General features: G+C 39.9%; 2 protein-coding genes across 2 annotated transcripts; both read right to left on the bottom strand.

Annotated features, from left to right (window-relative positions):
- Positions 1 to 13,527: 13,527 nt before the first annotated feature.
- On the bottom strand, positions 13,528 to 15,683 carry LOC129793268 (uncharacterized). The gene is made up of 2 exons (XM_055833097.1): positions 14,653 to 15,683; positions 13,528 to 14,560 (listed from the first exon to the last, which is right to left on the bottom strand). Exon 2 carries the CDS (start codon positions 14,549 to 14,551, stop codon positions 13,790 to 13,792), a length of 762 nt encoding a protein of 253 aa, XP_055689072.1. The 5' UTR covers positions 14,552 to 14,560; positions 14,653 to 15,683; the 3' UTR covers positions 13,528 to 13,789.
- A 2,778-nt stretch (positions 15,684 to 18,461) lies between these two features.
- LOC129793267 (uncharacterized protein K02A2.6-like) lies at positions 18,462 to 23,115 on the bottom strand. Its single transcript, XM_055833096.1, has 2 exons — positions 23,031 to 23,115; positions 18,462 to 22,966 (listed from the first exon to the last, which is right to left on the bottom strand). The coding sequence occupies exon 2, from the start codon at positions 22,835 to 22,837 to the stop codon at positions 18,626 to 18,628; it is 4,212 nt and encodes a 1,403-aa protein (XP_055689071.1). The 5' UTR covers positions 22,838 to 22,966; positions 23,031 to 23,115; the 3' UTR covers positions 18,462 to 18,625.
- Positions 23,116 to 23,821: the final 706 nt, after the last annotated feature.

Raw genomic sequence — 23,821 nt, 5'->3', positions numbered from 1 at the left:
AAAGTTCTGCAGACAAAACAAGTAAAGAAGCCATACACTTGACCTTATGCTAAAAAAAAACGAAATATAGAAGAGATAAAATGTGAAATAGAGAATGGACAAAATGGGTCATAAATTATTTCGGAAGAATCACGATATGTTGGAAACTACTTTTTTTTTCGAACAGATTTATGGTAAACTAAAGAGGTTAAATGTGGATGAAGAAGGAAGCCGAAAGTTGTCGCGGTTGGTGATCAAAAGGCATAAATACACGAAATAACATTAAATAAAAATCGAAATATTTTGAATAATGTTTACGATTGAAAATGTTTCCACACGCATTTATGGGTGTATAGGTGAGATTAGATAAAAAGCCTATATAGCTCCTAAAAGCTCGGCTTATGGCAAATTAGTAAGTGATTTTTCTTCCAATGTTTTTCTCGTGGGTTTTCTTTTCAATTCAGCGCCGTTTTATCTGTCTCAATATTTGTTTCTCCAAATCAAATCAAATGTTTATTTATTTTCGAAAAGAAAATTTTCCAAAGCTTTTTTTTTCATATGAAAAAGATATCCTTTACGAATGATTAAAAAGGAGAAGAAAAATTAAATAGAAAAAATAATGAATTATGATGATCCGTAACATTTCTTATGGGAGTGTCATTAGGAATTCCATCCATTCTCCCTTGACCGAGACTAAAGCGATTGAGAAATAAATAAAAAAGATTTGTCTCGCAAAGGGAAGCAGATCATTTATCAAATTTAATGCAACAGGCTCCGAAATAAAGGATTTGATCCTCCTCCGAATATTACCATGAAGTTTAAACCTCGCACACTTTTCTTGCATTCTCGTGTGGACTTACATGATCCATCAGATTATGTTTGTAAGGAAAGGCGCGAGGTTTGTGTGAGTTTCGCGCCCAAAAAAAATGAGGTCGGTGGGTGGAAAGTACTTTGCAGCTGCCGCCTGAATTACAACGAAAGAATTACTAAAAAAAAATCCACGGGCGTGTGCGTCAATGCTGAGCCCCGCGGAGCAGGTTGTTGGTTGTGTCCCTTATCGGGTGCTCCATGGCGCGGAACGGCGCGGGTTTCTTATCATTCGGTGCTCGTGCCACTTTAGCATTCACCAGAGAGAGAGTTGCTTCACAATCCGGCTGGCACATGCACATCACCATGAATGGAGTCCCGCGCTTATCAAATACTTCTCTCTCCACCCAGAGGATCATTGATCCGGGTGTTGCGTTAGCAAACAGCGCGCTTCGCTTATCAGTGCTACAGAGGCTATTTCTGTACGGCGACTCCCTCTATCAAACATCGCGAGTGTCGCAGAGAAAACCTTCACAAATCGTGGCTTTACTGCTTTTTCGTAAAGTAAAAAAAAATGAGTTCCAATGATATTTTCATAGAAAACCACTCGATTGCACTGTGAGAGCATTTGCCTTGAGATTGCGATGCTCCAGATGATTTAAAAGCTCGATTGCAAGCGAGGTCTCCAAAATTTACTGATGAGTGATTGCACAAAATATTTAAGAGATTAATTGGTGGGAAAAATACTAGGAAATCAGCGAGGGGTTAATAAGAAGTTTTCATTAACACGCATGCATTTTCTTCAATGATCTTGAAAATATACGTTAGAATATTCAAGCGGTCTCTATGATTACAAAGTGGTAAAGAGAATAAACAGAAAAAGTTAAACTAATTTCGGTGAATTAGGTCTTATTTATCAGGTTAAAATGAATGAAGAAATTATCAAAATACATAAATAATTAATTAATTAATGAAGCAACTCAGAACTCTTTCGTTAAATAATATATATTTTGTTTAATCATTTTTTGAGGCGCATTTCTTAATTTCAAAATTACTTATTATTTTAGCATGATCTTCTGATCTATTAAATTAAAATTCCTTGATTTCCTTTTTTAAATTCACGATCTATAAAATATGCGATCTTCCTTGAGAAATTTACGATCTTTAAAAAATGATCATAATTTTTTTAACAGTATTTCCAAAAAAAATGTACGATCTTGCAAAATAACGTGCGATCATACACAAAAAGTCATGCGATCTTACTGTTTTCATGAAAAAAGCATACACATAAGGTGTTCTCGTGATTAGAAATGCATTTTTCCTGAAAGATAATTAAGAGGCGGAGAAAAATTAAAATATAAAATTCTCAAATTAAAGTTGAGAAAAAATTGAAAAAGAAATTTTTTTTGTATTGAGAAGACTTTGTCTGTGTATGGAGTTTGCCGCTGGCTTTTAAGCAATGATATAGAGAAGCATAACCGTGAAATGGGCATATATAAGATGTTAAAATAAAAGATGCTGAGGCAATAAAAATCCACTTCGGAAAGTATTGAATTCCACCGACAGACCAATTCTGCTTGATCGAGTGTCTGGGTGGAAAAAATCGCTGAAATCTTTCTGACCAATTAGCTGATGAGGAGTAAGGAATAAAGTATCTTGGTGATTTTTTGCCCACACGATCGTATGTACACATTCCAATAAATTTTGTGGGCAAAAAACTTGGGACTGTCTCTGTGCATTTGGTAGATCCCATCCGATGCACGACACGGACGGTGTGTTCCCATAGCATTATAAAATAAATTAATGATTGTACACTAAAAAGATACATTTAACTTTAATTGCAGACACACGAGGTAGAGACGGTGCGCACTCTTTTTCCACCTCGCCATCCTCTCTCTCTCATGGAAAGCACTTGTAATTGATGGTTATTCAATTTGGAATAATTGCTTTCCGATTTATTGAGGCGCACACACAACTGGGTGTGTGTTGTGGGGCTGATTTGAGTTGCCTCATCTTGAAGAACGCGACGTCACCCCAAAGAGAGCTCTCCTCTGTGTAGTCCACACCAAGAGATTGACCAATGCGTCGAGCCTTGTGGTCCGCCGCAAGAGTGTCTTGTAATTGTAATGTACACATATAGAGCTTCTCACACGGCAAAACACACGAGGCACACATAAAATCCACATAAAACGCATAAAATTATCAACTTGAGCGTAATTTAATGCGCTAATTGCGTGTAATTTAAATTGAATATGAGCCACAGTTTTGCAGACGAGCGCAAATCGCCCGAAATCTCACTTGTGCAGCACCCAGGCAAGGCGAAGACACGGCACTAACCGACCCCACTGCGTCCATCCAAATGGGTGTCCGCCTTTTCCGGCAATCCATTTCGCGAATTAATTGGCACTTTGCCGCCTTATTTAGCATCCAACACACCGAATCTGTCGTGCCACAGAAAAAAATGAAAACTCCCAACACGGTGACAAATCACCGACATCTCTTCTAATGACGCGATCATTTTAGGTGATCATGTTACTATAAACATTTTTTCCCACATCAGCAGGATCTCGCCTTTGCTGCACATCAACTTTGGGTAAAGTCAGTTGCAATAAAAATCCAATAAAGAGTTTTTTTTTACTCCAAAAGAATCTCCAAGAAATACTTTTAACTATCTAATTGAATTTTTCTAATAAAATTAAATCTTTGACTGAGACTGGGTCAATAGTTCTTGTTTTACCTTATATTTCTTCTACTTCAATTTGTTATTGCAGAAAAAGAGATTCTTAGAATGAGATCAAATGATTATGAATTCACTACGTAAAGAATGATCTTTTCTCCAAGTTTTACTTTAGAAAAGTTATTTTAAGGACACGTGAGTTATGGATATTCGAAGAGTTCTAAGTAAGCTTTTTCAGTTAATTCTAATTTGAGGCTTTTCCTGTCACTTCCTTTTTATAATTTTGTGAATGACAAGAAATGAAGACATTTCTTTCCAGTATAACGCTCACTCCTTAAAGAATCATTCTCATTAAAAATACCGCCGATTGAAAGAAGTGCATTAATAAAGAACTAGTAAAAAATTACAACTAACCTGTTCACGAGTTTTTGTCGTGAAACCCCCCCCAAAAAATTGACCCAGATCGCAGCAAAAAATCGTGCTCACAAGAAAACTTTTGTGAGACTATATATTTAATTAACAGATGAGATCTCTGGGGCGATCATTTAGAGAAATCACCGTAAAAAATTACACTCGCCATTTACTTTATTTATGTATAAAGTTCCTAATTAATAACAATTCAGCAGCTTGTTGGCCATAAAGAGATAAACGATCGCGTCTCTTTGCAGGAGATGGCATATTAAAAGCACACAAAGCACGCGGCTTCGGGGGCTTCACAAAAGGTGGCATGAAAAATTGGATGAAAAGTTAATTTTCGTGCAATAATAAAAAAAGCCTTCATGGAGGATTTTTAACGATTTTTTCGCGAGATGATCTCTCGAGGGGGACATATATGAGAGATGCGCTCATAAATGCTGTTTGTTGGGCCCTTTTTAACGTTCCGGGGATGTTTGTGCCTTTCCTTCTGCTTTTGTCTTCTTGTGGCGTTTCAGGAGCAGAATTTTTGTACTTTTGTTTTTTTTTTTTTTAAGAAAAAATGTTAAGAAAATTAGTTTTTTAGAAGAATGGTTCGTGCACTTGAAGAGTTCCACCAAATTGCATTAAGTTTGTGGTTGGCACAACTAATAAGTATATAGAAGGTAGGTGTAGTATTTGAGTTTTGGAAGGTTGTTGGCCGTGGTTTGAGGAACCACTCGAGTAGTGAAAAACGCTGTTACGCCACAAGATTTTCTTCGTGTCGCCAGCACGCGCAAAGTGAGTTCGTGCTTGAAAATCGTGCCAAGAACTCAAAATGATCAAATTCACTGAATCGCACCGCGCAAAACACAATTTTTCGCCCCACACATACCCTCGTCGTAGCAATTGCTGTGATGCGTTTCGGAAGAACGTACATATATCTATGTATATAGCAGTGGCGTAAAAAAAAGAAAAAGAAATGAAAAAAAAAGAAAAACGAAAGGGTGATACAGACAAGTGAGTGGGTCTTCCTTAGAGCAGAACCCAGAAGTCTGAAATTTGAGCGTCTCGTTGACTGAGGATGAGCCCGTATATGAGATCCATGGACGTCATCCTCTAATAATCAAATTAGAAAAGTTGAACAGAAAAATTAGGTTCCTATCGAGTGGCCCTCACTGTTCCGTTCACCATTTTTGCCATATGTGTAGCATAAGAGCAGCAGCACAGCACATACAAATGAATGGGTTACGCTACGTTTGGAATCCCGAATCCGAATCCAACTTTGTATAATCCATGGGTCCGTGAAACAAATCTTCATGTGCGTTCGTCTCAAAAGAGTGCGGGTGCATAAAAATGGAAGAAATCACTTCACACCGATGGATAATATCAGAGCATAAAAAATTATATCATACGGAATGCTAAATCGCACGGACAATGAGTTCACATTTGGATGTCCAGGCCGATTATTTTGAGGCTTTCTGAAACGCATGGATATTTCTCTATATTATCGTTTCCTCCCCACCGCAACTCTTTGTGTGTTGTGTGTGCGAAGCAGCATACACCGCATGTATACTTTTCACTGATTTGAGACGCTTTCTGGACGTCAATATTTCTCGCTACATATATTGGATACACATTACGTTTGAAAATGCTGGTGAAGCGTCCCATCACGCAGAATGATTTCCACGGAGGAGCTCAAATTGCTAATAAAAAATTCAAATTTACTCTTTGGCGCGCGCGCACACTCGACATGAAGAAGATTCGCTCAAATCACTCAAACAAACCATAAAAAAAAAAATGTTAAGGCACTAAATACTTAAAATAATAACTCCCCATACAATTACTGCCATCACTGCCATTTACTTAGGGGAGAAAAAAAAGAGACATTTTGACCAGCGCGACAGGAAATTACATATCTCTTTTACAGATATGATGTAAATTGGTTCATATTTGCAGCACAATTGGTACCTTTTTGAGAACTTAATCAAATCTTCGTAAAATAATTTTCTTCGTTAAATAAATAAATCACACATGCAATTCATGTGGAATGTGAAGGAATTGAAGGAAAAGGAAATCTTCGTGAAAGGAGTTTATTCATTTTGAGACTTACATGAAGAAAGTGAAGAAATATTAAATTCAAACTGACTTGAATTTATCATTTTGGATCGTTTAAAATTAGGAGTGTTACTTCTGGAAAAACTCAGGTCGACTTTCATCAGAGAAGACTTTCCATTTTCCACGAGATCAACCAAAAAAGACGTTAAAGAGTTATTAAAAAAATGCAAAGTGTGACGTCACTATTGTGTTTTTTTTTGCCACGATGATAATAAACCTAATAAATGTATGGAATATTTAAGGTAATTCGCAGCAGTAAAATCATACATCCACGTGACCTCTAATTGGTCAAATATCTGCCCTATACGTTCACCTCTTTGTTCAGAAAGTTCAAGCCAGCCCTTGTAAGTGTATGCAAATAAATTCCCAATTGATTGCTTTCTCATGTAACATCAAACATTCGATGCCAAAGCTTGCGCAGGAGCCAGTGTCTCGACCTCTTCCGCTGCCCCCAGACTAGACCTTCTCGCGGTGGAGATTCTTATATTGCCACTGAAACTGCAACTGGAATTCGAAACGCCACCATCGATCTACTCAATGGACTGCAAAACTCATTCACTGGCATAAAATGTATTCGGACATTTGATATTTTTTTAATGCATGACAACAAGCCAGAAGAATCAGAGTGGTGGAAAAAATTGCTGTATCAGCGAGTAATTAAAGGGAAGTAATTTGTGCGAAATTTGAGACGCAAAAAATGCATGCAAGAGTGCCTTGTTCAAGAATTTTTTAGCTCCTCTCATAACTCTTTTTTTCGGTGTTGTCTGTATAATTATATATAAAAGATTTGGGTGTTGATTTTTTTCGAGAAGGGAGATTTTTCCAACGAAAAACCAACTGAATCGAATCGAAAGTGATGTTGTCGTGTTAAATTGTCCATTGAGGAATTCTTTCCTTCTTGGACACTCGCGTAAGAACAAAGAGATTCTTTTTTTCATTAATCGTACAAGGGGATCCTTTGCAAACGATCCTTGGAGTCTTTCTTGTCGTGCAATTGCTGAGAAATCACCGCGAAATTCCATCCATGAGATTTTCTCACAACCTGCGAAACGTGGTAACGAAGAAGCAGGTGTCTCCTCACACAGTAAATGTCTCACACAGAGAGTGCAATAAAGCCGCATATCAATGAGATAAATTCACCTTATAAGCGTTATATGGGTGGATGCGCCCACGCATCCATTTAAAATTCAACGGACAAAGCGTCTCCTCTGCGGAAAGATAGCTCTGTCCGATAAATCGCCTCGCGACAAGATGGGCCAATTAATTGAACCACTCTCATTTGGAGATGAAGAAGAATCTCACAATCATTTTTACGATCGCGAACCTGTGATCGTGTCTTCCTTTTGAACTCACAGAGCCAACGTTTTCTTCTTCTTTGAGACAATCCTCCCTTCGTTTTTCCCTCCAAGTCTCTACAGTACTAATTTAAATTTATTTGTCATCATGATCACGATCTTACCATGATCATAGCAAAAGTGATCGCGCGATCCACCTTCAAGTCCCAAAGTGATCTCTCTCACATTAAATTTCCCAAATCGGGGGCATTCGTTCAAACATTTGGCCTTTTTTGCCGTATACATATATCTGAGATGAGGATTCCCCCCTTCCCGTCTCATGACCAAAGAAACCACAAATTCGCGATCATTTCAGCCCCTTGTGGATCACCACAAGAGGAATGTCATAAATGTGTTTTGGTTTCACAAAAGGCTCAAAAGGTATCGGTGAATTTTCTTTTCTTTTTCATGTGACCGAATTACCAATTAAAGTTGTGTCATTGGGCGATCGCGGCAAATAATTGTGTGTGCCCGGTGCATAATAAATTGATTTTCCGCGAAAGCGTGTGCAAAGAGACAAGAGCGAGCCATTCTTGGCGTGTGCTTTCTGCCGGGAATCCAACAGTGGCCATCACACGGTGCAGACCACTCTCTGCATTCCATTTGCGATAGCGCGCCCGCGAATTTTGCTCCATTTTTCCACCATCAGCATCCCGAAAATTGCACTCTCCGTGATCATTAATTTATTTTGAATGAATCTGAAATGTCTTCATCTCCGCCGCGGTGTGCAAATTAAGGCTTTTAATGGGTAAGCTTTATCGTCACTTTTAAGCATAAAGGGTTAATTTAGGCATTCGCATGAGAGCTTATTGAGTGATAATCCCTATCGGAATTCTCCAAAATTCGCTTTAACTTTTGAGTGCACTTTACTTTAGTTTTTTTTCCTCACCAAAAAATCCTTAATTTATTCCACAAAAATTCATGAGAAATATTGTGCTCTTATTTTAAGATTATATTCTCTTAAAAGTGGTAGTGCATACCTAGTAAATAAAAGATGTCTCTAAAAGGATATTATACACAAAAAATGTGAAAACAACAATTATAAATTGTTTTTGAAAATATTGGGAAAATTATGCAATTATTTTTTTAAAAAGAAAAAAATGCTATGAAAATCTAGTAGAGTAGTAGTAGGTTATATTTTTTCTCTTCAAAACTTTAGGGTCGCAAACTTGAAAACACAAATTGATTAAAGGCTATATGGATCCGGAAGGAATCCAACAACCGTACAAATTTAAAGTGGAGAAGAAGAAGAAATTGATTAAACCTCAAAATTTTGTAATTTTATCTAGGCGAATTTTTCTGGTCACTGTGGTCATTTTCATCTTTTAAATCGTCAAAATACATCTAAATGTGTAAAGAAGTTCAATTACTTCAAGTTCGTTGAAAGAAAACTTGGAAATTTTTTTGAAATTAAAAATCAAAGTTTGAGGTCAGAAATATTGGATCCTCCAAGGGTTAAAGAGCAAATAGCAACTTTTTCTTTTTTTTTTTCAAAATATCTTCTCTTTTTTCAAGAGAGCGGGAAATGATATATCTGAATATTATTTATTGAGAAAATAATTAAATTTTTAAATATTTATTAATTAATTAGAAATATTATTCTAAAAGAACTATAAATTAATGTAAAGTATTTTATTAGAAGAAAAACTTCCGGTAAAGAGAGGAACCAACCTTTTAAGTGGCGAGTGTAAATTAGTGCAATCTTTCAGCTTTTATGCGCTCCCCCGAAAATGTTCACTGGGGCAACCTCAATAAATAGTGGTCACTTTTTGGACGGCAGTTTCGACGGTTGCCGAATTTATTGCATTTGGAGGCGGTGGCTGCATCCGGCGTGATCGCTTGTCTCTCGCGAAAATGGGCATGAAAGTCAATTGAATTATTGAAGTCGTCCCCTCTTGGCTGCGTTGTTTTTGTGCCTCTTTCTGACTTTTTGGGGTGTTGAGTTGAATTTTAACATGGATCACTTCTTTGCACACACACACTCCGTACCATGAGAGGAAAACATTTAATGACTCACGGACTATGAATTGGCTTTCCGAGTGGATTCGCTGATGATCTTCTTGCTGGATGCGCTCTTTTTTCACGTTTTGTGCCTCGTTTGAATATTCTTGGTGAATGCATTTCGCACAAAAGCCATTTGGCGGCCCTCGAAGAGGGACGGAGTTGAATGCTGGAATTTGTGTGTGAAGTCATTCGGATTCTTCACGCCGCACACGACTAGTGGTGTGAAAAATTTCCAAATCACAGACTTTCGAGGAGTCTCGCAAGACGATCCAACACATCTCTCGCGCGTACTCTTTAACGCTCCAGTCGAAGAAAATGAAGTCATTGTTCCAAGTCAGTTAGGGTGATCGTACGATTTTTTTCTTCACTATTTGAACATTGCAACTGATGTTTGAAATGAAACTGTTAAAATGGTTAAAATATTTTGTTGGCGAAGATGTGGAAAGATGGGGTAAAATGAAGCAAATGGAATGGGGTAGAAATCCTAAGAAAAACTGATTGATCTTCATTATGTAGGTGTTTAACAATATCATGCGATATTTTATTCAAATCTTTTTGATTACTTTAATTTTTGCTTTTAATTCGTTTTTATTTTAAGTCTGAGCCCAATCTGGTGCTTACATTTGTAAGCCACGCAAAATTCTCAAATATTCAAAAATAAAACATTTATCTTATTCATTGTAAAGCATCACTTTAGAAGCTTTTGCATTAGCAATTAGCATACATATTACAAGCAAATTAGTAAAGGGTTTTATTATAGATTTCATAGTTTTTTGTGCATAAAACAATTAATATATCATAGAATCAGAAATTGGCGTTTTCGTGATGAGACTACCAAACAAAAAACAATACAACGAATTTCTCTTTCACATCGAAAAGCCGCCAAAGTGAAAGATAAATCCATATTACGTAGAATTCTCGTGAAGAGACTGAGAAAGCAGAAATCGGTGGAAGACAATTAAAATTCTAGAGAGATAAAGAACTCCGGATTCACCTACATTTCTGCCTCGTGGCGATCGGCGGCATTGGAACAAAAAGTCGCGTGGTCGGGATGAAGAAATTAACGTTGATTCCGTGACACACAACAAAGAAATGCAATTTTGGGGCCATTAACGAAACTCTAACCACCGCTGACTTTTAGGACTCCTCTATATTCTCCGAAAAAGGAAGCTGTGCGAGAGCAAAAAAAGAAAAGAATAAGAGGGCCCTCTCTGCAAGAGATCGTTTGTGATTGCAGAAACCACGCGCGTGGGGGAAAGCGTGCAAAAGAAGCAAAAGTTTGTGGGTACATAAAAGATGGTTTGAGTATTCTTCAAAAAATCTTCTTTTTTGGGCACAAGAGATGAATCCTAATAGGAAATTCAAATATTAAGTATTCTCCCAGAGTGCAATGTGTACGAGCTGTTGCGGGAAATGACTAAATAGCAATTTGACGACTGCGGACACACGGCTACGGACGCGCCTTTAATGACCATCCGCCGATGGTGAAGCTCTTCAAGAGTCCGCCTTGGTCATTATCGAATATTGAATGAAGCCAATAAATATAGCGCGAGTCGCCCAAAAGGAGATAACAAAATGAGGGGGCTTCGAGAGGAGGCTAAAAATAAAAAGAAAAGAAGAAAAAGGTCCGAAGAATTGTTTGTTATTTTATGCCTTTTTATCTCCACTCTCACGGTAGAAGCCGCACATACGATGGAATCGGACACAACACAACATTTTTAACTCGTCTATTTTGGTATTGGACTAATGTGGAGAAATATTTGCCGATCTCACAGGTTACAAAGTGGCCCCTCGCGTGTCTTCTTCCATTTGATTTGCCTTTTTGGTATACAAACCACACGGTCGGGGAAACGAGAAATCTCGTCAGGCACAATCACTTTTCATCTCACTGCACCCCGCAAATGGCCATCACCAGCATTCCTTTTGAGCCGTGCACCAGTGAGAATATATTGGGATTTCTTTTGTGGAAGACGAGAAAAACCTACAAAAATACTTTCCCGTAAATGGAATGGACATTGCATGTATAGGGTTGTAAAAATCTTATATATTTCTTTTTCACCTGTAACACTGCGCTCCTTTAACGTCTTTTTATTTTTACTTGATGTGTAGACTTTGGTAGTCGTCTGCACATAATTTATAATTAGATTTTTTACAAAGGATTTAATTTTCTGCCAATATTTATTCAAGGGTAATGGATGGGGCTGGGATAACAAATAAATCTGCAATAAATAAATAACAACAGAAATGTTCTTTAAAAAATTATTAATATTCTAACATTTTCACAAATTCATCTGATTTCTAATATTCTTAAAAGTGGAATATTTGTCTACATTCTAGACTAAATAAGAAGGAGTTTTTGTGATATTTACGGAAAAACACTCGCTAAAAGAAAACATTTAGGAAGTGCGTAATTTTGAATAAAAAAATATTTAAAAAATCGCCACAGAGATTTTTCATTTTCCAATGTATAAGTCGAAACATTTTTTGTGCAAATTTTTGGGTTGCTTTCCCAACTGATCCAGGTGGAAAATGAATGAGAAGTATCATTGGCGATTTATTGTTGTCTTTTGATTTTCTATCACAATAATTTTCCCGAATGAAGACCTTTCTCGATACAAAAACGAATAAATTCCTTTAAAATAAATAATTCATCTATGTGGTAACATAATTCAAAACATCATTTAAGTTAATTGAGAACTTTAAAAATTTTTTCATTAGCAACTAAAAGCATTTCTGAGAGTTTTCTGAGGTACCTATTCATAAATCTTTAACACCCTGTTTTAGTGTTTAGCATTGTACAACATTCTTTTCAAAGATGCCATGCAAATTTAGCGTGAAAAATATGCAGAGAGTAAAGTGAAACTGACGGAATGTATGTGAAAGATGATGAGGGTGTACGTGGCCCCCCGTACGTCCAGACAGGAGGCACAGGGGCGGCTACATGCAGAAATCATTGCATTTGGGCGCTGATGCATAATTTTTGCAGTGAGTGGTGCAAGTTCAAAAAATGATAAAAAGGGCGCCCTCAAGTGCGAGGGAAGAAGGTTGAATTTTGAGGCAGTAGCGCAGAAAAATTATGATGAACCGAGGTCGCTCGAGCATAATCCGCAATTCCTGTCTGGGTATATGGTAAAAAGGTCTCTCAATGGTGTAATGCTTGTCTGATTTCATATGCTCTGGTGGTGGATCTGAAATTTTTGGACGCGTGACCAAACTCGCGGCTTTTGTTCCCATCTATCGAACACGCCCGTGAGCTTCATTATTTATTGCCATTCAAATTGACGAGAGTTGTTTTTTAGGAAGTCAATATACTGTCGATGAGGAAGCATGCAGACGCGCGTCTTTTGTGTATATGATGCCACCGGATTCGACTGGATGAAGCTCAACGGGGAGGAAATGAGCGTTTCAGCGCCAAAATCACCTCATGCGCGTGAGCTTCAATCAATATAAATCTGTTTACACACTCAAACTTGTAGGACGATATTCCTACATGGGTTAATAACTACCCTTATTTGAAGAGCTAACGGGTCCCGAACTGAATCGGACGAGCAACAGTGGGCTACTGATACCTATGAGTGCCTGATGAGCGGCATAGAGCTAACGACTCATCTCACTCTTTCACCCAGAGCAGTCCAACCCTAGACACACATAGTGCCACAGCTCAACGTATTATTACGGTAGAAGGGTTTCTCTACCGGGGCACATAGCATTGTTCTACATCTCGGCCTTCCTGATATGATCAATGTCCTCATTGATGAAGTGAATGGTCAATCCAGTGTACTGATTTCTTCCGCTATAATTCATCATTGTCATCCTGTTTCTTTAATTTCTTGTTTCTTTCTTTTTCCATGATGGAGTACACATAGTACTATGAGCTCTGTGAAGCAACTAAGCCTGGGGCTCAGCAGGTGAAGACGAAGTCTTCTTGCTTCGGCTCTCGACTTGGCCAATGATTTTATCTTCCTTCTATCCAGTTTTCAATTCCTTTTATATGCGTCAGGTTGCTTTTCTTCATTGCATCTACTTGATCTTGAATCCTTGGTTTAGCGCACTCAGCTTTCAAGCGGCACATAGCCATTGCTTGACTTTGGCACATAGCCTTCTTTAACCTCAATCCAGTCCTCATTTCCGGTCGTAGGCTTAAGATTCTCTTCCTTCATTGTACCTAGCTCGTGTCTGAGCGGGGCATATATTTGATATTTTAAATTCTTAATATTTCTTTGTTGCTTCCTCGTTGTATGGCCATTCTCTAAAATGACAAAGAAATTATTCTCCATTTATATTTAGTAGGCTTACCTTGTGATCTTAATTTCACTTTTCTGTCCTGAAAAACAACTAATTAAAATCTCGAATAAATAACAAGGCATTTCTGTAATTTCTTTTTATTCGACTTCACACTTGACTACACTCAGTAGGCTTAGCTTCTTTATTTCCTCGAAATTCAATTTAATTATCCCTACATTGGAATTCATCGGAATTATTGTGGGCACTGAGCAATCAAATGTCCGGGCTTCTTGCATCTGTAGCAGAGTTTCTCAGAGCTTCGTCGCTCTTTGGTGGTTTTCTGCTCTTTCTCCTTATTGGCTTCCTTGTGTGCTTCACGCTGAGATTCTCGACTGTCATTCGTCTTGCCATGGCGGTACGGATGGTAGCGCCCGGAATTGCGCTTGGAATAGCGCCTGTCTTGCTTGGAATCATCTGCGTTTTCATTGCCTTGTTCCGCATCAATTAGCACGCGGAGAAGTTTCGGGAGAGATTCGAAAGTTTGTGTCAACAATGATGTCCTTAGCGACTCGGATGGAAGGCCCTTTATTATGTACTTCATGGTGGTTTTGTCATCGATCTTAGCCTTTGTAGCTAGCGCCATCATGCTGTGGAAATAGGATGTGGTTGTTTCATTTCCTGTCTTGCGTCGGGTGTCAAGTTGTTTGTGTATCTTCGCGCAATCCACCACGGTAGGAAAGAATTGCAACAATTCATCGCGAAATTTTGCCCACGTATCCAGCCTCGCTTTGGCAGTATGGAACCATTTTTCAGCGGGTCCCCTCAACCGCATGGACGCATAAAGAATTGTCACTCTCTCTTCCCAATGATACATCAAACGCGCATTTTCAACTTCTGCAAGCCAATCCTCTGTGTCAATGCAGTCCGTCACATCTGGATCAAATCGCTGGATTATTGCGCGTAGTTCCTGTGGCCCCATGGGCATGGCAACCGTGGAGTTTTGCCTTCTCGACATTGTGTTTTTCTGCAGTTAAAAGAATTAAATTTACACATAGCATCTTCAACTTTTTACCTTTGAAAATCCTTCTTGTCCCTCTTTTTTATGTTCTAACTTACTCTGCTGTGATTTCTTTGCGCAATTTATTGAAATTTTCTTTGAATTTCCTCGCAACACACCTTGAACACTCAAATGACTTGCATAAAATGACAATAATATGACGCAATACCCGAGCATTCAATCGGCACGACCGAAATGTCACGATGTGGTCAAATTCCAGCAAAAACATTTCGTGTTTCATCAATCTTGTCAAAACTTGTTTCATGAAACACGGCTAATTTCACTTTCGTATGAAACACTTCTACAAATTCGCATTTTTTCTCATGAATTTTTCTATGTAATTTCACATGAAATATATTCAAACTTTATCATGAATTGCCTGAAAAGGAATTCCTGTTAAGACATGTTTATGCAAGACAAGACAATTATTTTGTGCGGGTGGCCACCATTCACACAGAGAATACACAAAAGGGTTAACACAAAGAAATTTCTGGAATTGCCAAAAAATTCTTGGAATTTTATCATAAATGTCATCAATCAAGAAACATATTCTTTTTCACTTTTCTTTCTTTATTTCTCTTTCCTGGGGGGCACTTAGGGGTACTTGCGGTATTTCCATCGCCGGGTGTTCCTCTACACAGTTGCTGGGGCGCTTCTCGATGGTCTTCGCAGTCCCATCTAGCCGCTTTTCGCTGCTTCTACGCCGCATTTTTTCCTCCACGCGGTGGCGGCCATGTTGCTCTCGCTGCCTTTTTTCGTCGTCGTCTCTGCATTTTCACTTTTCTTTTCACTCGCGCCGTGATTTTCACGGTTTTCCACACGCAGTGGCACACGCGGACCCTATCCCACTTCTGATATGTAGGACGATATTCCTACATGGGTTAATAACTACCCTTATTTGAAGAGCTAACGGGTCCCGAACTGAATCGGACGAGCAACAGTGGGCTACTGATACCTATGAGTGCCTGATGAGCGGCATAGAGCTAACGACTCATCTCACTCTTTCACCCAGAGCAGTCCAACCCTAGACACACATAGTGCCACAGCTCAACGTATTATTACGGTAGAAGGGTTTCTCTACCGGGGCACATAGCATTGTTCTACAAACTCAATAAAAATTCAAGAATTCTCCGGCGATTGATGTACATTTATTATTTCGCGGTGGGGCCACTTGGCTAGCCGGAGCCATGCGCTTGATGTTGCTAATTAATTAAATTATCAGCAAGAATCATCGAAATTCCGTCTGGATGGGCGCTTTGTTGTGCGCAGATTTTGTCCAAAAGAATCTCCTTGAGACGCTTTTTCGAGGTCCCCACGCAAAAGCTTAACAATCGAATTTAAATTCCAATGTTATGGTCAAAAGATTTCCTCAAAATGAAAAATTGAGCATAAAAGTGATTTTGCGTGAAGTCAGGTTAATTTTTCAGCGACGTTATGCTTTATTTAAAAATATTAATGATGAAGTTATAGTATGGGCGTGATTTTTTTTGCACCTTCAATCCTTACCTAAGAATGATAAAAATGAATAAAGTCCTCTTAAATGATCCCATTCACCCCATTCTTGAAAACTCGTTTTCAAGACTGTTTCATATCATTTTTCGCTATCATTGTAATTTATTAAATAAAAAAGGCAATTTTAAAAAATTCTACAAGAAAAATGGGGATTATCCGGAATTCTCTGTGAGAGCTGGAAGAGTCAGCAAAAGTTCCCACAATCTCTTGTTAATTCCAAAAATGTGGATGAATCATTCCGTCGACAGACTTAATATCATTCCATGAATTTATGTGGAGATGATGCCTCTTTGTTGACACGGAATCTTCATCATATGTTTGCTCTTCATCAGCTTCGTTTTTTTTTTGCCTTCGTCCACCAAAGTCTAATCCCAAACAATGGGACCATTCTGAGTTTTTTTTTTGAGGCTTTGCGACGAGAGATTCTTCGGAGAATTTTGGGTGCATCCGTCGATGTTTCAAAGGGACCCCCCTCCCAATACCGCGTATACATATGTGGTGGCTGGATGATTGAAGGTCAGAGGTTACTAGTTGAGGACTTGGTGGAACATGAAGGTGGGCATACACGTGTGCTGTGTGTAACCTGTATGTCTTTTGGTGCACGCGGAGTGTGTGCAATGCGAACGAGTCATCGGTGGTTTGGGAATGAGAGAAAAAGATCATGCCATAAAATGCTGCGGTGCGCGCAAGTATCTAAATAAGGTGCGGAGGTGGCGAACAGGAGGAGGTCGAAGACTCTCGCGGCCACAAAGCCACAGACAACATTGTGCGAGATGGAACGCGAACACGTTTTCCAATCCACCATCGGGAGGTGAAATGCGACGGAGAGCGTGGCCGCAGCCAATAAACTGAAGCGCGCCTCATTTGAGCTGCTGCCACCGCCACAAGAGCCACCACTCCTCTTGCCAATTCGCGCACAAGCAGCATTGTAAGAAGACCGATAGAGTCAACGGGCGCTCGTTCCCACTAACTGCCAAGCACGAGCCTGGGAACTCGCTATCGCGGAACGTTCTCACGGCCTCTATATGACTCTTCGAGACGCGAACGAAATTCATATCTCGCTGGGTAAGAGCTTCGAAAGAAAAAAAAGGTATATACACCTCGAACACTCTCCCTCTCTCACTCTCATGTCTTCGCCCCGCGAGATGAAGAAGATGCCGAGGAGGTAGGAAACATAGAGAAGAGCAGCATCGAGTTTCAAGGTGGCCCCCAGTCTTCCTCCAAGTAACCAAATATTTACTCACCGTCTTTAGAAGTAGGTACACCGCGCAACTTGTTCTTGTCTCACAAGGGGTCTTGCTGCATTTCCGCTTCCAATTCACACCCATAACTTGCCCGTGGGAGCAAAGCAGGGGTGAAATTTAACACGACTTGCCCCGAACTTCAACCCATACTCCGCATGGTCATTAGCATGTTGTCAATTGATTTGCATTCACTGAGAAAATTAGTTGGTGGCAAGTAGGTGCCAAAGACGATCAATACAACCCGACTATTAAACATCTCAGCGACTACATATTGTAGTTTGTTTGGGATGAAGGAAGGTCAGGAATTTTAGAGGTTGTCTGTTTAACAAAATGTAATATATTAATTTTTTTTATCTGAATTATTAGGAAAATTAAAATATTAAACCATTCGTGTATCATTTGTAACATCGTCAAAACCATTTAGATTTATTTAACATGATTTGCAAGTCTAATTTTGTATCTTTTTTGTAGTTTGACGAAAATTCGCAAAACGGCGTGAAAAGATTATTTCAAAGATTATAATATTTTGAAAAGTTTGGTTTCAATCTGTTTTAATCAGTTAGAATGGTTAATATGAGTCAACCACTTAACATTTTATAGGGAAAGTAAATCGTACCTAGTTTAAATTTTTTTCACTTTTCGTTACGCGATTCTTGAAGTAAATGTAAGAAATAAGACGTACTTATGTAGAGGAGCTGAGAAAAGCTGAAAGATGAAACTTTCAGACAAAAAAATAAAATTGTAACGGAAAATGGTTTCGTTTAAAAGCTAGTTTAGATCCATTTACAAACTAGTGTATCGGTTTTAAAAAGATAGATTTATCAAAAACTTAGCTATATTTCTTTCAACTTAATTCTGTCTTACTACCTGTGTTATGGTGGTAACCTAATAATTGAAAGAGTCAAGAATCTTCTACTAATTTGCAGTAATCTAGAAAACATAACCTAATATTCATGTTAACATTTAATTTACGTTTAATCGATTCACACTTTGAGTTTTTTTGATGTTGCATCTGGACGTACCTGCGAGATGAGATTTAATTAGTTAATATCCCTCAACGTCGCCGATGGTACGGGTGGCCGAAAGATGTCCAGATCAACAAGATGTTAGAATAGAATTGTTTTACACACTCAATACTTTATTTCACTGATTAATTTAATACAAGAATTCATGAGATATTTCGATGCTGTCGCGTGAACGTCTAACAGTAGAATGACAATGGCGGGTAGAAAATATTAGGATGTCCCATAAGGTTACCATCCAACACCTCCCCCGCCTAAGGAGAATATCGCAGCGGACGTCGGAGGGTCTCACGGTTGCGTAGTCCATAACGACGTCGAGCTGATTCGAATGGTGGGCGTTGTAGCGGTGGTGATTCAGGTGTAGCAGGAGTAGGATCCAGTTGCGCTGGTATTGGAGCTGTATCCTGGTGAACCAACCACAATGGCAAATCGTCATCACTCTCAGAATTTTCTGGGTCAGCAGTCTGAGATGTTTGATTTGAAGGAGACTGTGCATCAGAAGAGTTGTGCGAATCCTCGTAGCGTGGTCTCATTTGATTGACGTGAGCGCGAATAATGCTACCATTGGGCAAGCGTACGGTGTAGATAACATTACCCTTTCGCTCAATTGTCTCTCCTTCAACCCATTTGAATCTTCCTCCGGGAAAATACTTCTTCACATACACTCCCTCCTTCCTTTCGAAAGTACGTCTCTTTGCTCCATGTTTGGCATTGTACTGTTCCTCCATCTTCTGATTGCGCACAGGGTCAGTCGGTTCAGTAGGTGGTGCGAGGAGATCAAAGATTGTCCTCGGTCGACGTCCAAACATGATCTCAGCCGGAGATTTTCCATGAGGAACGTTCTCGTTAGGAGTAATGCGATAGGTTGTGAGAAACTTTTGTAGAGCCACTTCAGCAGAGTGGTCGTTGTCCATTTTCTTCAAAGCGCGCTTGAGAGTGTCCACGAATCTCTCTGCCTGTCCGTTGCTGCTTGGAGAATACACGCATGTACGAATATGGTTGATGCCATTGGACTTGCAAAATTCACTGAATTGAGCGCTAGTGAATTGCGTTCCATTGTCTGTGACGATGACTTCAGGCAAACCAAAGCGTGCGAAGGTTTCCGTGAGCATGGAGATCGTGTAGCTTGATGTAGTGGTTGTCGTGCGAAAAATTTCTGGCCACTTGGTCAGTGCGTCGATGACCAAGAGGTAGTAACTTCCATTGACAGGTCCAGCGTAATCAATATGAACACGTTGCCATGGACGTGTAGCAAGCGGCCATGAATACAACTCGGATTTGATTGGTGATTTCGCTGCTATCGCACAATCCTGACAAGTTTTCACGACATGTTGCACATCTGCATCCAATCCAGGCCAATAGACGTAGCTCCTTGCAAGCGATTTCATTTTGGTGATTCCCGGGTGTGATGAATGCAACTGCTTGAGGATTTTTGCGCGGTATTGCTGTGGAATCACAATCCTTTCATGATAAAGCACACAGTTGTTGTTCAAAGACAAGGAGTCTCTGATCTGGTAGTAGCGCTTGAGTTCATCATTGGTGATGGATTTCGGTGTGCTTGGCCATCCTCCAACAATGTATTTTGAGACCTGCTGAAGTGTTGGACAATTCTCCGTTGCAGAACGAATCATCTTGTAGCTCACTGGCAAATGAGATACGACGTCATCGATGATCGTTGAATCAAGGTGCTCTTCGAGTTTAAGTTGGGCAATGATGTACTCGTCTTCAGACCTCGGATGATTTGCAATCAATCTGGACAGGATGTCAGCGTGTCCAAAGTTCTCCGTTGAGATATATTTGATGTCGAAATGATATCCCAAAAGAACCAATGCCCAGCGTTGCAATCGATTGGCTGTATGAACGGGTATGCCTTTCTTTGATCCGAAAATTGTGAGCAATGGCTTGTGGTCGGTGTACAGTGTAAACTGTCTGCCATAAATGTATTTATGAAATTTCTTCACAGCATGGACCAGAGCCAAACCTTCCTTCTCGCTCTGAGAGTACGTTTTCTCAGCATCCGTAAGTTTCCTCGCAACGTGATAAAAAGCCTTCATTGATCCGTCAGGGAACTGATGATAAGCCACGCCACCAATTGCGTGAGACGATGCGTCGGCAGCGATGAGGATTGGCAACTTCGGATTGTAGTGAGTGAGAAGCATTGGAGATGTGAGGATTTCTTTAAATTTCTGAAAAGCGCTCTCACATTCCGCAGTCCAACGGAAAGGTGTGTTTTTCTTCAGCAGAGCATCCAGAGGGGCGCGAAGATCACCCATCGATTTGATGAATTTTCCCCAAAACTGTATGGCACCCAAAAAACTCTTGACTTCGGACGCGTTTTTTGGTGCTGGCATGTCGCGAATAGCAGCGACTTTCTCTGGGTCTGGATGCAGTCCGGATTCATCTACGACGATGCCCAAGAACTTGATTTCAGAGGAAAAAAATTTGCATTTCTCCATCCTGACGTGAAATCCAAAGTTTTCGAGTCGTTGGAGAACCTTCTTGACAACGACAAGATTCTCTTGCTCAGTTTGGGTCGCTACGCAAATATCATCGAAGTAAACGATCACGTTATTTATTCCCGCCAGCATGGTCTCAACAAGTTCCTGAAAAATACCTGGGGCGCATCGAATACCAGGTGGGAGTCTGTTGAATCTAAACAAGCCACGTGTGGTGTGAATTGTCAGAATTTTGCTTGACTCTTCGTCAACAGGTACTTGCAAATAAGCGTCTGAGAGATCGATGTGGGAGAAAACGCGAGTATCAGAGAATTTTGCGAAAAGTTCATCTGGGCCGGGAATGGGGTAATTGTGCGTTTCGATTGACTCATTCACACCTGTAGAGTAGTCTCCACAGATACGAATGCGACCATTTGGCTTGCGAGTCGCGAGAACTGGAGTAGCCCAAGGTGAATACTCAACTGGGGAGATGACACCAGTCGCTTGAAGTCTTTGGAGTTCTTCATCCACAAGCTCGCGTGCGTGAAAAGCAACTTCTCGTTTCGGACGAAAAATTGGAGTGGCACCCTCCTTGAGATGAATAGAAGCCGTGAACTTTGTACACATCCCAAGTTCTTCATTGAAGACAGCGGGAAAAGAGTTTTGCAACTCTTTCACAGCAGCATCCTTGTCGAAATTCGCGTTGACAGCGTTGCAGAATGCCGTTGGTGCAACATCCCACAAATTGAATGCGCTGATCCACTCAATGCCAAATAGGTTTGCATTTGCGGCTTCCGATACAAATGCGCGAATACGCTTTTCCTGACCACGGAAAGAAACATTGCAAAATAACTCACCGGAAATGTTCATCGGGTTGGTCTGTGCGTCCTTGAGACCAATGTGAGTATTCTTCAAAGAAGGCGAGCCAATCTGTTTCCATGTATCGCGTGTGATGATCGTCACATCCGCAGCGGTATCAAATTGGAATTGGATTGCGTTGTTGTTGACACGCACTGTAAGAAATTTCCTGTCCACGAGGGAAGCAGCATTGATAGAGTAAACTGCGTTTGTGTTGCCAGTCTTCTTCTTTTGCTGAAATTTCTTGGGTTTTTTTGATGAATCGTCTCGCGTAGGTGGACAATAAGACGTTTTATGACCCACTTGATTGCATTCGTCGCAGCGAGAGTTTTTGTGGGGACAGTCAGCTACGAAGTGCATGTCACCGCACTTGAAACATGGGCGAGGCGGCTTCCCTTGTTGGCCAGAAGCTTTGCTTTTGGGTTTGGACGCATTCCCTTTTGCTGCAGGAGGATCCTTTTTGATGGCTTTTATCTCTTTGGCGCCAGAGACACCCTGTCGAGAATCCTGTTTTGCATTGGCCAGGCGTCGCGCCTCATCAGTGAGAAATTCGAGATTGATTTGTTCCGCGGGGAGCGTTTCGAGTTTTGTCAGAAGTTGTTCGCGAATGTACACATCCTTCTCACTCTGTAGACTCAGCACAAAGATGAGTGCCTTGAAGTGATCTGACGGGCAAGATCTGACTTGAAATTCTTCACAGTGCTTGTTGACGATACCAGCGTGCGTCGTGAAATCGTCGAGATCATTTTTCACCAGTTGCAAACACTTGCGTCGGCGGCAAAAAAGAGATTCTCCGCGACTGAAAAGTTTTGTGAGTTTCCGCACCGTATTCTCAAACGAAATCTCTCCTGGATTCTTCGGCAGGACATTGTTAGCGTATCTGTCATAAGCTGAAGCATCAAGGCGTCGCATGAGCAATCGTACACGGGCAGCGTCTGTCAGTGCTTTTCCGTCTTCAAGAAATGTGTCGCGATATCTGTTGTACCAAGATTCGAACGTCGAACCACTTTCCGGATTGAATGTGAATGGCGTGATAGAACGCGCGAGGCTGTCCACCAAGGCTTCAGGTGTGGCTGTGTGAGATTGCCCAGCCTTGAGATTTTTCACCTCCTCCGTGAGAACACAGAGAGTTTGAAGCATTTGCGCCTGCACTTGAGTTGGGTCGCCCAACATTTTTGCAAAGTGAGGTTATGTGCGTCCGGGAAAGCGACACGTGGAAAAAATTTCTCGAAAAAAAGTATCCGGGCGAGTGTGAGGGATCAGTCCAGGTCCTCGTTCGCCAGATGTTGCATCTGGACGTACCTGCGAGATGAGATTTAATTAGTTAATATCCCTCAACGTCGCCAGATGTTGCATCTGGACGTACCTGCGAGATGAGATTTAATTAGTTAATATCCCTCAACGTCGCCGATGGTACGGGTGGCCGAAAGATGTCCAGATCAACAAGATGTTAGAATAGAATTGTTTTACACACTCAATACTTTATTTCACTGATTAATTTAATACAAGAATTCATGAGATATTTCGATGCTGTCGCGTGAACGTCTAACAGTAGAATGACAATGGCGGGTAGAAAATATTAGGATGTCCCATAAGGTTACCATCCAACATTTGATAACATTGAGACATTGGCAAATGCTAACTTTAGTCAATTTAGTTAAGAACCAAAGCTAATGATTAATAAAACTATAACTTTTAGCAAATAAATCTTTCTGAGGTTATGTTCTTTTACACAAAGAATCTGCAGTAAATTTCGCATTGCGTCAATTCATCATGAGAATAAACCAAGGAAAAAAATAATGCTTACGTCTATGCCTTATTGCTCACATTTTGTTTACGTCTTTAAAATAATTTATAAATAATTTAATTATTCCTTGCTTTGGGCTCTTACGTCTTTATATGATTTCCAAGTTCCTAAAAAAAAACGCTTTTTACGTTTAACTGCTTACGTTTTGTTTTGGACTTTTTTTTGGTCACTATCCCACTTGCCAGTGGAAATCAGGTGGATGGAATCTTTATTCATTTAAAATTTATTAAATTAAAGAAAAGATATAGGGTGGATAAAATCTTCTTAATTTCCAAAAACAGACAAAATCTTGAAAAAAACAATCTACTATTTTTTTTTAATTTCTAAATCTGATGATTTAAATTCAAAAA

The sequence above is a fragment of the Lutzomyia longipalpis genome, chromosome 3, assembly GCF_024334085.1.
Source record: "Lutzomyia longipalpis isolate SR_M1_2022 chromosome 3, ASM2433408v1".
In the NCBI taxonomy this organism is placed as follows: domain Eukaryota; kingdom Metazoa; phylum Arthropoda; class Insecta; order Diptera; family Psychodidae; genus Lutzomyia; species Lutzomyia longipalpis.
This window is presented reverse-complemented; position numbering and strand designations above follow the sequence as displayed.